The 14,057-nt window shown below is 42.4% G+C and overlaps 1 protein-coding gene across 3 annotated transcripts in view; it reads left to right on the top strand.

The window, feature by feature from the left end:
- DAXX (death domain associated protein) overlaps window positions 1-13,092 on the top strand; it is a 58,456-nt gene extending 45,364 nt beyond the window's left edge. For all 3 annotated transcript variants that reach the window (XM_073598225.1, XM_073598222.1, XM_073598224.1), the window contains 2 exons: window positions 10,322-10,457; window positions 12,649-13,092. In XM_073598225.1, coding sequence (XP_073454326.1) covers window positions 10,322-10,457; window positions 12,649-12,702 — 190 coding nt within the window. In that variant the 3' untranslated portion in view covers window positions 12,703-13,092. The remainder of the gene's footprint in view (window positions 1-10,321; window positions 10,458-12,648) is intronic.
- The last annotated feature ends 965 nt before the right edge of the window (window positions 13,093-14,057 follow it).

Here is a 14,057-nt window from a genome sequence, read left to right as displayed (position 1 = left end):
TTAGAACCCCAAACAATATATATATATATATATATATATATATATATATATATATATATATATATATACACATTTTTTTTTTTGAAGAGATCCTAGAGAATAAAATGGTGCTTGTTGAAATATTTTATGTCACACTGTACTTGCGCAGTGGTCTTTCACACGTAATTTAAAAAAAAATTTAAATACACTTTAATTTTAAAAAAAAACTAAACCGTAAAGTTAGCCCAATTTTTTTGTATACTGTGAAAGATGTAACACCGAGAGAATCATGAGAAAATCGTGATCTTTATTCTAAGCAAAAAAATTGTGATTCTCATTTTAGCCAGAATCGTGCATCTCTACTTGCTAACTATGCACAGTTCTCTAATATGTCTTTGTATGCTGTACCCCTTAGTGGAAACACCTGGACCCAAAAATTTGGAGGGGTGTCAGCTAGAGCTGCGCATCTTCACTGGTCATTCCATTTGATCATCATGTGAACGATGCGATTCCGTGATGCATCACGATTACTGCCCATGGTTTTCATCAAAAACCCATCAGTGCAGCCTCACTGTGCACATCAAATGAGGCTGTGCCCGTCAAATACAGCCTCACCAGTGCCCATCAATAAACGCAGCCTCACCAATGCCCATCAATCAGCCTTACTGTGCCTATCAATGCAGAGTCACTGTGTCCATCAATCAGCTTCAGAGTCGGTTCACACTGAGGCAGCACGACTTGCAGCGCGACTGCCTCAGACGACTTGAACACGACTGCAGCGGCGACTTGCAAAACGACTTCTATATAGAAGTCAATGCAAGTCGCCTCAAGTCGCCCCCAAAGTAGTACAGGAACCTTTTTCTAAGTCGGAGCGACTTGCTCATTTTGGCTCTGTTCGGAGAGAGCCAGGGCATGGCGCGCAGGTGACGTCATCGCACAACAATCGATTATGCCAGTCGCTGCATCGTGGACTGCTGAATCGCGATGCATCGATGCTGCAATTCAGTTCAGCACATACTTCTCTGATGTTTTATTTGAATGTACCGTATATACTCGAGTATAAGTCGAGTGTTTCAGCACATTTTTTTGTGCTGAAAGTGCCCCCCTCGACTTATACTCGAGTCAAGCACTTTTCTGCAGCAAAAAAATTCATTTTACGAACCGACTTTGGGGCCCCGTATCTCAGGGCCACTTGGTGCTAGGAATTTGGTGTGCAAACCCAGTGGAACTGGTACCACAACATATCCAAAGATGAAGTTCCTAGCACTAAGTGGCGCTGAGATACAGGGCCCCAAAATCGGTTCAGAAAATGTCATTCTCTGCTGCAGAAAAGTGCTTGACATTTTCTGAACCGATTTTTGGGGCCCTGTATCTCGGGGCCACTTGGTGCTAGAAACCCCAGCTTTGGATATTTTATGGTGCTCATTCCACTGGGTTTGCACACCAAATTTGGGGTTCTTAGCACTAAGTGGCCCCAAGATACGGGGCCCCAAATTCCGTCAACTGTGTCCATCTGCAGCAATGTCATTTTGGGACCCTTTGGGTTCAGAGACCCCAAATTTTGGCTGCAGCTAGGGGGCATCTAAGAACCCTTAACTACCGAGTTTGAAGTTCGGGGGACCTGTGGCATGCAAATGGGCACAGTGAGGCATGCAAATGGGCATTGTTGACCCTCTTTTCCACTTACAGTAGCTGTGCATTTCTCACCCTCGTCTTATACTCGAGTCAATAAGTTTTTCCCATTTTTTTGTGGTAAATTAGGGCCTCGACTTATACTCAGAACGACTTATACTCGAGTATATACGGTAGTTATTGATGCTTCAGTTGCATTTTTAAATAGCTATATTTATTATTTGCTGGAACAAAATGTATAAAACTGTGTATAGTCACCTGGATAGGAAACTGGCAGAGGTGTCACGTAACATAATATGATCCTGTTGCTATACAAAAATGTTTAAACAAGTCTTATCTGTGATGGGTAAGTGTACATATTAACTTTTGTTGCTGCACAATGCCACTCTGATCCCCCAAAAAAATTCTCTTCTGAAGTTGACACTTCAGGCAGTGTTAGTCTCCTGGGTTCCCCCCTCAGATCTCTCTGGTTCCTCCTGCAGACCTCCGTGTCACTGCTGTCATCCTGTAATGGGTGTAGGTCAGAAGGAAAAACCAGGGAGCTATGGAGACCCCAGGACACTCCTGCTGAAATCCTCTGGGAAATGGATACATCCAGATTTCTTACAATCTGAGTGATGTTCATCAGAGCAGACAGCAAGAGTGTGTACAATACTAAGTATTGGTTGTGCTTATCCACAAAGTGATCGAAAGTGTAAAACAACAACAAAATGTCCTTCAAATGTGCAAATAATATTTGGTGTTTATCCAATGACCTTTTAATGTGTTTTTTTTTTTTTCTTTTTTTCAAAAGTAAAGTTCATATATAACAAAAGTTTTTTGAACACGGTGCTCCTAAATTGCAATCTTCTGCAGCCTTCGCCCTACATGGGTTAAAACACACATGCATGGGCAACAATCCCTGACACCTATTCACCACTGTGCTCAATGTTAGACCTATATTAGGCCCAACCTCACCTTCCCCGGGTGTGGTGTAATCCAGGTTTTAGACCGCTAATCAATATCCTTCTCCTTTATCCTCTCCTCTCTCTGAGTTTCACTCTGGACTTTGTGAACTGTATAAGAGAACTCCTTTCTCTTCAGCTTACCTTTGATCAAAGTAAACAAGCTCCCATTGTTTAGTATTTAAAACCACATAAGTTTATTAAAAGCATTCACTTACATTAAATACGATACATAGTATCATATTTACACTTTTTTGAGTTGTGGGAACACAATATTTTGGTTTGCAGCTGTCACGCCTTTTTAGTTAGGGATTTTTGAGGAGATAGCGCGGGATAGTACACCTATTAATTTTTTGTTACCAGCAAGAGTATGTACTCTGTTCACTTCCAGGTAAGGTTTGGTTTAACACTTCAGCCCCGGAAGGATTTAATGACCAGGCCATTTTTTGCGATACTTCGTCGATTTAACTGACAATTGCACGGTCGTGCAACGTTGTACCCGAACAAAATTGATTTCCTTTTTTTCCCACAAATGGAGCTTTCTTTAGGTCGAATTTGATCACTTCTGCGTTTTTTTTTTTTTTTCTTTTTTGCGCTATAAACCCTGGACCTTGTTTTTTCTCACCTTTACACTCCATGCAACCTAACTAACCATTCCCTCTCTCTGATCACCACCTTATTGGTTTCACTCTCTCACTCTACTCCACCTCCTCTCCCTCCAACCGCCTAAAAGTTACCCGCAGAAACCTACATCATCTCAACCCTTCTCTTCTCTACTCTGCTATCGACAACCTCTACGACAAAATCTCACCCCTATCCTGCACCAACCTAGCCACTTCTGTCTACAATGGCTCACTTCTAGCGTCACTGGACCCCTCACTACACACAGAATCAGGCCCCGACCCCTTCAACCTTGGCATACAGATGAAGTCTGAAAAAACGTAGTCGTGCTCATGAGCGCCTGTGGCATAAGACTAAGTCTCAGAGAAATTTCAACCAATATAAATCTGCCCTCCAAAAATACAATTCCAGCCTCCTCACTGCCAAGCAGGCCTATTTTATCACTCTCATTAGCAACTTATCATCCCCTCCCCGTCAACTCTTCTCTATCTTCAACTCTACTTCGTCCTCCACCGCCTCCACCTGCCAACTCACTCACTGCCCAGGAGATGGCCAATCACTTCAAACAGAAGATTGATACAATTTGCGAGCAGATCTCTACTGTTCCGATACCCTCCACGCTTTACAATTCATGCCCACAGGTACAATCATTACTTGCCTCTTTCAACCCAACCACTATACTAGGGCTGAAACAACTAATCGATTAATCGACAACTAATCGATTATGAAATTAATCGATTACTATTTTCATAATCGATTAATCGGCCAGTAACATAATGGGGTTAAAAAAACTAAAATAATCCCTTAAAAGTACAAAAAGAGCAAATAATCGCTACTGTAAATATTACACTACAGTAAAAAAAATGAACCCCTTTCAGTAGTGATGATCTGTTTTTCTTTGTACTATAAAGGGCTAATTTTAGTTTTTTTAACCCCATTATGTTACTAAACGTCTTAGACCTGGTTCACATCTATGTGTTTGGTGCTTTTTTGCAGAAACGCACTACAGTTCATTTACATGGTTTCCTGTGGGACACGTTCACATCTATGCTTTTTTCAGCTGTTGCGTATTTGGAAAGGGTCGGGGACTTTTTTTTAATGCGAAACGGTGCTTTTTTTGGTTCTTCAATGGAAAAGCTGCAGAAAAGCTTGTAATTATTGCAGCAGTTTTTGTTTTTTTTAATCTTCCAAACAACAAATTGGCCAAAAATAAATGCAAAAACGCAAATCGCAGCACAATCACGTGCGCAAAAGTCAAAACGCACAGCAAAAAGCACTGCAGAAACAGATCAAAAGCAAACTGCATAGGTGTGTACCGAGCCTTATGCTGGCCACACCGATCAATTTTCAGACAAAATATTCAGACGAGAAATCTTTGTACATTCGCTGAATGAAAGAATGTTGTTTGAAATTTTCACTTGTTTTTAACATTCTGTTTTTAAAATGAATGTAATTTCTGAACGAAAAACCACATACACTGTCTGATAATTCCTTTCACCAAGAAGTTTGCTATTAATTCAAAATTTTCCCATCACTGTGGTTGAAAATGAACGTCGTTTTGACCCCACTAACGATTAGAAAATCGAACAAACGTTCTTAAAATAACATTTTTTTTTTTGAAGGAAGACATTGTTTGTTAAATAAAAAAAATTGATCTCGGAGTCTGATATTTACCAGATTCACATTTTAATAGTATATACAGTATATATCCTCTAATAGTATATACAGTATATATCTCCTCTAATAGTATATACAGTATATAGCTCTTCTGTCTGTTATTCTCAGAGTGGATTAGATATTTTGCTCCCTAACCTTATAATGTTGGTTATTTATATTTACCACTGCATAGAGATATATAGGAATAAATTGCCTTTTTTTTTAAACTTTACATATTAACTAAATTATACACCACACTTTTTTATAAGATTATTAACCGATTAATCGAAACAATAATCGGTCAACTAATCGATTACGAAAATAATCGTTAGTTGCAGCCCTACACTATAGACATGGTTGCTAAACTACTTGCTAATGTCTACCTTACCACCTGCCCTCTGGATCCTGTTCCCTCACAAATGCTTTGTTCACTCTCTAACCCACATCTTCAATCTCTCCCTCGTTTCTGGCATCTTCCCCAACTCTCTAAAACATGCACTTGTCAGACCCATACTTAAAAAGCCCTCAATGGACCCATCCAATCTTAAAACATAGTTAAATACCCCCTGATTGGGACTTTGAAAGGCCACCAACACTATGTTTTATAGAAAAGATTTTATCCAATGGTTACAGATTAAACAGGTGATCAAGTGGCGTGTGGTGTCTAAAAAATATGTACATACAACAAACATAACAAAAACCAAAATTGTAGCATTTGATATTAAAGCGGAGGTTCGCACAAAAATTGAACCTCTGCTTTTCAGAACCCTCCCCCCCCTCCGGCGTCACATTTGGCACCTTTCAGGGGGGAGGGGGGTGCAGGTATTTGCACCCACTTCCGGGCATAGACTCCCATGGGAGTCTACGCCACTTCCCGTCTCCCCCCAACCCCACCCCACCCCCCGCGCTGTCTGCTGGGACACATACGGGTCCCAGAAACAGCAGGGACAATTCAGATTGTGCATTACGACTCGCGCATGTGCAGTAGGGAACCGGGAAGTGAAGCCGCATGGCTTCAATTCCTGATTCCCTTACCGAAGATGGCGGCGGCAGCACCCGAGGAGCAAGGGATGGTTCGGCCTCGGGTGCTGACATCGTGGGCGCCCTGGACAGGTAAGTGTCCTTATTTTAAAAGTCAGCAGCTGCAGTATTTGTAACTGCTGACTTTTAAAAAAAAATTTTGCGGGACTTCCGCTTTAAATGACACTAATACTCTCCGATGGGTGATGTACCCTGATACCCGACGCGTTTCCAGTTTTTTTACACCTTCGTCAAGGGTAGAGAGAGGAGTATAGTCAAATATATTTTAGCTCTAAAATAAAGAGAGACATATCAGGGAGGATGGCAGATAAAACATGAACAGAGTGCAACATCAGTAAAAATACCCTATGTGAGCAAAATGATTATATGCCCCACATACCAATTGGAGTGATTCCATATCAAGAGCACAAAGAAATTACTGTCAGGAAGGGGAGTGGACGCCAACCCAACGTACACTGTATGCTTGAAAGAAAATAAGTTCCCACATCCAATCTTAACAACCTACGCCCCATCTCCTTGCTCCCCTTCTTATCCAAACTCCTCGAACGTATGGTCTACAACCGACTGAGTGTCTACCTCGCTGATAATAGTCTTCTGGATTTCGTCCTCAACACTCCACAGAAACGGCTCTCCTAAAACTAACAAACGATCTACTAACAGCCAAAACCAATCGACACTATTCTGTACTCCTACTCCTGGACCTCTCTGCTGCCTTTGATACGGTTGACCACCCTCTCCTCCTCAAAAAAAACTTCACGCCTTTGGTCTCTGTGACTGTACTCTTCGCTGGTTCTCTTTCTACTTATCCAGCTGCACCTTAAGCGTTACTTACAATTCTACTTCCTCCTCTCCTCTTCCTTTCTCTGTTGGGTCCCCCAAGGTTCTCCTATTTCAATCTACACCTCCTCCCTGGGTCAGCTGATAGCCTCCCATGACTTCCAATACCACCTCTACGCTGACGACACCCAAATCTATTTCTCTACCCCTCAGCTCACTCCCTCTGTCTCCTCACGTATCACTAATTTACTTTCAGATATATCAGTCTGGATGTCACACCACTTCCTCAAACTCAATCTATCCAAAACCAAACTTATAATTTTTCCTCCCCCATATGCCCTTTCCCCTGATCTCTCTGTCAAAATCGATGGCACAACTATAAGCCCATCCCCACAAGCCAAGTTTCTTGGTGTAGTCCTGGACTCTGAACTCTCCTTTAAGCACCACATCGAATCACTGTCCAAGTTCTGCCGCCTCAACCTACGCAACATCTCCAAAATATGCCCTTTCTAACCAATGACACAACAAAACTCTTAATTCACTCGCTGGTCATCTCTCAGCTTGACTACTGCAACTCCCTTCTCATTGGCTTACCTCTACATAGTCTATCACCTCTTCAATCCATCATGAATGCTGCTGCCAGACTCATCCACCTTACCAATCGCTCTTGTCTCTGCTACCCCTCTCTGTCAATCCCTCCACTGGCTTCCGCTCGGCCAAAGAATTAAATTCAAAATACTAACAACTACCTACAAAGCCATCCACAATTTCGCCCCCAGCTACATCACTAGCCTAGTCTCTAAATACCAACCTACTCGTTCTCTTCGTTCCTCTCAAGACCTTCTGCTCTCTAGCTCCCTCATCACCTCCTCCCATGCTCGTCTCCAGGACTTTTCCAGAGCCTCTCCAATCTTACGGAATGCCCTACCCCAATCTGTCTTATCTCCTACTCTATTAGCTTTTAGACGATCCCTGAAAACCCTTCTCTTCAGGGAAGAAAAACCCTACCCGCACCTAACAACTGTTTTTTAGTTTTCTTCATCAGCTCACCCCCCACAGTTATTACATTTTGTTTCAACTTGACCCTCCCTTGTAGATTGTAAGCTCTAACGAGCAGGACCCTCTGATCCCTCCTGTAATGATTTGTATTGTAACTGTACTGTCTGCCCTCATGTTGTAAAGCGCTGCGTAAACTGTAATAATAATTTTGAGTGAATTCATATGGTACCAGCCTGTGGTGTGTGACCCACCCCATCCTATACTATCCCATCAGAATCTATATATAACCAAATTGATAGAATTTGTAGAGTGAACAGAGCTTTACCAAGTCTACCCTGCTTATGTGTTAAAGCTAAACTCTAAGCAAAAGAGTGTTTGCTTTAGAAATAAGCATTTGCAAAGACTTCCTACTGTGTGTTGGCTTCTTTTTTTATTTAGAGTGTCTGTCTTTTATATCTTCCTCCATTTTAGGTTTAAGATACATTATCAATAATTGTCACTGGAGCAGTTATGTCAGTAGCATTATGTTTTATAGACTTGGTTTGCATTCATGCCGTGGCTAGGCTGAGCTTAGGGCAAAAAAGGAAAAAACCCTAATTGGGACGCCTGCCTTTATACGCACATGAACTTTAAAGCGGAGTTCCACCCAAAAGTGGAAATTCCACTCACCTGATTCCTCACGCCCCCCCCCCCCCCCTCCGGTGCCACAATTGGCACCTTTCAGGGGGGAGGGGGGTGCAGATACCTGTCTAATACAGGTATTTGCACCCACTTCTGGGAATAGACTCCCATGGGAGTCATGCCCCTTCCCGCAACCCCTCCGCTGTCTCCTGGGAAACACACAGGTCCCAGGAGATAGCGGGGACCAGTTAGGATGCGCAGCGCAACTAATGCATGAGCAGTAGAGAACCAGGAAGTGAACGCTTCACTTCCTGATTGCCTTACAGAGGATGGTGAGGGCTTTGACTGCCGACACCGCTGGGACAGGTAAGTGTCCATTTATTAAGTCAGCAGCTGCAGTATTTGTAGCTGCTGGTTTTTACATTTTTTTTTTTTTTTTTTTGGTGGACTCCTGCATTAATGGCATCCCAGTCTTAGTCTGTAGGGTTCAATATTGAGTTGGCCCACTCTTTGCAGCTATAACAGCTTCAACTCTTCTAGAAAGGCTGTCCACAAGGTTTAGGAGTGTGTCTATGGGAATGTTTGACCATTCTTCCAGAAGGGCATTTGTGAGGTCAGGCACTGATGTTGGACGAGAAGGCCTGGCTCGCAGGCTCCACTCTAATTCATCCCAAAGGTGTTCTATCGGGTTGAGGTCAGGATTCTGTGCAGGACAGTCAAGTTCCTGCACCCCAAACTTGCTCATCCATGTCTTTATGGACCAACTCAATATTGGGTGGGCCAACTCAATATTGAACCCTACGGACTAAGACTGGGATGTCATTAAAGTTCGTGTATGTGTGTGTGTATATATATATATATATATATATATATAAATATAAAGGCAGGCGTCCAAATACTTTTGACAATATAGTGTATATTGCTCCTATGTTAAAGGACATATACACCTTTTGGTGCAGTTTTCCTTTCACCGTGCAGCCCATCTGGTAGCCCCTTCCTCTCTGATCCAGCAATGTGCGACATCAAGCAGTACTTTTTACAGAGAAAACCTCTGCCCAGCTCCACTTCTTGTTGTACATGATCACTATTGCCCCTTTCGTTCCTATGGGACTGCTGTATTCATGATGGCCTCCAGCAGTCTAGCAGAGGTCAGCGCGCTCATAGACATGAATGGGGCACGGTGCACAAGTGCAGTATGAAAAGAAACCGGCTAGAAGTTTTCTTAGCAAAGAATGTGTGGTATGGGGCATACACCGCTGGGCTGGAGAAGTAAGGTATGTATGTTATCAAGTGGTCTTTCCCTCAAAGGATTGTGGTACTAAATAAAGGTGAATTCGTCCTTTTAAAGTGGTAGTAACTTGCAGTAGAAAAGAAAAATAACTCTCCCTGTAAATTAAAGGCATAATGTGCTAGTATGCATTGCATACTAGCACATTATGAAAGACTTACCTTGAAATAAAGCCCTCCAGCGGTTCGCTGTCACCGCTGCAGAGGCTTCCATCTTCACCCGATCTTCCTTCTGGGTTCATAGGCTGTGTCTGCTTCAATGGCCGAGCCGCGATTACATCACCGCTCTGAAGGAAGGGCATGGGTATGTCGTTCCTTTAGAGTGCATGCGCCAGTGACTTCATAACTGTGCACATCTCGGAGATATTTATTTTACCTACAGGAAAGCCGCCTTATAAGCTTACCTGTAGGTACAAATGAAAACAGAGTAGCTTTTAGGCATAACTGAGATATTGGAATTAAAGAGGAGGCACAGAAGATTTTTACAAGGGGAGGGAGCCTGGAGGTATACGCTGCATTGCTTTGCATGGTCCGCTCTGAAGTGATGGGGAAAAGTATGGGGGGCTCCCATTGCTGACCTCTCCCAACTCCAGTACTTTTCTCATGACCCAGTCAATATAAAATAAAGCACGCTGCCATATTTATTTGCTGTTGTGTATAAGGGATTGTAAAAATAGCCCAGTCAGATTACAAGAAGCAGGTACACAATGTTTGTCTGCAGTATATTATTACTTTTAGCAATGTATAAAATTTATTTTTTCCAGAGTGAGCAGTACATATACATCTTACTCAAGCCCTTCCGAGCCTTGCAGTGACAATGAGCACGACATAACACTAGACTTGATGGTGACCTGCAGCCCACAGATGACCCCGAACAGGACACCATCCCGACATAATAAGGTGAGCAATACAGGCACAGAGATGTACATTACAAACTGGGTTTTTTTGTTTGTTTGTTTTTTGTTTTTGTTTTTTTTATGTTTTTTTGTTTTCTACCATTGAGGGACACATGAATTTGTAGAATTCTTAGACTAGGGTTATACTGCCTACAGGAGAAACAGACACAAAAGCAATTGGACAACACGGAATAACCCCACCTACAACCATCATTCCTCGTTTTTTGCTAGTGTGCTTAGGAGAGTGGAGAGGTTTTCTTCACCGCTGCTGTCCTCTGATCACTTAGAAGATTTTTCTGCTATCAACAAGCTACTGCTAGATTCATGCTAGATATATGAAATCCTGGAAATCTTTCCAGTCAGCCAACAGCACTGGTAGATTTAGGCTTAATTTTTTTTAGCTAGTTTTACAGACCTCAAAATTTATGTTGTATATTGGACAGAAAAAAAAAACATGCGCTACATTTCTGCAATACATGCACATTTCCCCACATTTTATCCTTTTAAAGGCCCTGTAAGGAGAGAAGAACAGCTGCTGATTTGCCAGAAGTGCACTCAGCTGCCTATTCTTGTTGTGGGCTGACAATACACAGCATTTCAGTGGACTGAGCGGCGGGTTCAACCCTACTAGGGGAGCATTTATCAAGGCATTGCCCTAAGCCCCCTTTCACGTGGGGTCGGCGGTAAAATGCGCCCCCCCCAACCTAGCAGCCGAGAAAGGGTTAAAACCTGCAGCAGCACTATGCCGGCGGGCCGCTATGCCCTCGGGGCTTTCACACTGGAGACACAGCAGCAGCTCTTTCAGGGCGCTTTGCAGGCGCTATTTTTAGCGCTGTAGTGCCTGCAAAGCGCCCCAGTGTGAAAGGGGTTTAAAGCAGGGGTCTCAAAACTTTCCAAAGAAAGGGCCAGTTTACTGTCCTGCAGACTTTAGGGGGGCTGAACTGTGCCCAGTGGGAGTGAACAATGCCTGATCTTTGGTATTAGGGGGAGAAATGGTGTCGGAGGGAGGAATAGTGCCCCATTGTTGGTGTCAGTGGCAGATATAATGCATCAAAGGCCAGATAAGTGCAAGCAAAGGGCTGCACCTGGCCCCAGGACCACAGTGTAGAGGCCTCTGCTCTACAAGGTTACAGTTTGATTCATAAATTCCTTCCTTAGCTGCTGTAAGGTTGCACTGTGCTAGACTAAAACCTGACCCTGACCACTTCTTAATATGAGACAGTTTAGATTGAAAATCGGTCTTAAATTATCTGCATTAAGGTAAAAAAAAACTTTTAGGTGCTGCTCCCCCCCCCCTAAATACTTACCTGAGCCTAATCTCCATCCTGCGCTGCTCTCTCCCTCTCCTCACTAGACTCGGTGAGAGCAGCAGGAGCCAATGGCTTTTGCTGCTGTCAATCAAATCCAGTAATGAGGGATAATTGGTGGGGAGGCAGTTAGGGTGGCTTACTCGGAAGGCAGGAGTTGACTAGGTGTGCCAGAACTCCCCAGGCTTGTTCTGTGCTAAACCATTGCACAGAGCAGGTAAGAAGGCCAAAAAAAAAATCACGTACAGCTTTAACGTCGGTGATCTGTCTCAGGATTTTGCAAACTGTTGCACTTGGCTGCACAGGAATACAGAAGCCAAGGTTGCAAATGCAAGGTGATCTTGCCACAGAGACTTGACTGAACAGGAGCAGCCTTATTTGCAACAAATATCCCTCCCAGTGTTTCTTGTGAAACTGCTTGAACTGTCCCCCCCCCCCCCCCCCCCATCCCATTCTTCAAAACATAGGGCGAGTTATTCTATACCAAGATAAGAACTCGGAGAGCTGCTTAAACTCCTTGATATTTAGGAAGTGTGCACAGGTCCCAGTGTGGGTGTGTGTTCTTCTTTCATTCAGCAGTCTGTATTCTTATCTCGCTACACTTTGGATCTTCTGTCCAGAGCAGCAGGAGAAAGATGCCATCCTTTAGCTTGCCACTTGGTGGTAGATCTCAAATGGTCATATGTGGGATTTCATAGTTTTAATTGAATATATTCATAACCAGGAAAATATTTATAGAACCTGAAATTGCTACCTATGTAAAGTTCTCATTTGTTCACCGAATGTTTTTCTATCTCCCTTTTTTCTTTTCTCTATTTCACAATCTATCTCCTGTCCCCCTTCTTCACATACCCCACCCACCATTCCCCATCCTTTCCTCTGCTCCAGACTGATGCTGCCACACAGTGTGACCCAGATGAGGTGATTGTTTTGTCCGACTGAATCCAATGTGAGAAGATCTGGGACCATGACAGGCTGCGTGATGTTTGGAGCTGATGGACATTAGCGGAATAGCAGAGAGTGTTACTAATATGGAAGTAGGGTATGTTTTGGTAGGTGGGGAGTCCAGAAGACGACTCCTGGTAGATATGAGTGTGTTACAGAACCTCAGGGGGGGGGTTGTCCAGTGGATCAGACTTTCTTTTGGGGCGTTAATATAAGATCTTCTGGAGAGGCCAAATGTTTACCTGTGAGTAGGTCTTACCCTGGAGTATTTTATTTTACTCTGGGTATTTTTAATATCGCCTCTCGCTGGTTAATTGTTATTTTATAATAAAAAATTTAAAAAAATATAAACCTCAAAAAAACTTTGAATAAATGTTCATTTTATTATTCTCTGGCTCTTGTATTTTTATGCTGGGAGGATGCATAGAACTGAAAAGTACTGATCACATGTCCTAGTGGCAGGGATCTAAAATATAAGCATTAAAGTGCAACTTAACTTTCAAACTATAAATATTTGTAATCCTTATGTTGCGAACCTTTGTAAATAGATAGTAAGGTATAATATATTTTCTTGTGTTTTAAGCTGTTTTTTTTTTTTTCATTTACATTTCTTCAGTTCCCTGGTTTCTGGCCTAGGCCAACATGTCATACATCCCAGGAGTTTTCATTGATATATTTATTTTTCTTCTTTCATCTGAAGGAGGGGCTTTTTCAGCTAAGCACACCCTCCTGCAAGCCTCCGCTAAGGGCAGATGGAATCCAGGAATTATTGCTACATGAATCCTCTGCTCCTAATGTGTCATTAAACCCACATCATTAAAAACTATCAATAAATGCTGTATTTCATGCTGTTTATACTCAGTCACTATGGGTTCCATTTTTTTTGTATTCTGCAAAAAAAAAAACTGGTTGATCCTCCTATTGTCTTTCTCCCTTTTCTGTCTATGTCCCTACCGCAGTTGGGGATTCTGCAGAGCAGCCATTGGCAGCTAGTCCACATGCTCGGTTTTTCAGTTTAGGTGAGTTTCTAAGCTGACTATTTCCTCAAACACCTCTATAGAAGGAATAACCTCCAGAAGGAAACAGGGGGACTATTATGGGCACAACAGACTGTAGAAACCCAAAAAAAATTATTTATATATGTGTGGGGTGTGTGTGTATGTATCTCTCTCTCTCTCTCTCTCTCTCTCTCTCTCTCTCTCTCTCTCTCTCTCTCTCTCTCTATATATATATATATATATATATATATATATATATATATATATATATATCTCTATATATGTATATATATATATATATACATATAGTGTGTGTGTGTGTGTGTGTGTATATATATATATATATATATATAT

The sequence above is a fragment of the Aquarana catesbeiana genome, linkage group LG09 (genome assembly GCF_042186555.1).
Source record: "Aquarana catesbeiana isolate 2022-GZ linkage group LG09, ASM4218655v1, whole genome shotgun sequence".
Lineage (NCBI taxonomy): Eukaryota > Metazoa > Chordata > Amphibia > Anura > Ranidae > Aquarana > Aquarana catesbeiana.
The sequence above is the reverse complement of the archived record's forward strand: the minus strand, read 5'-3'. Positions and strand labels throughout refer to the sequence as shown.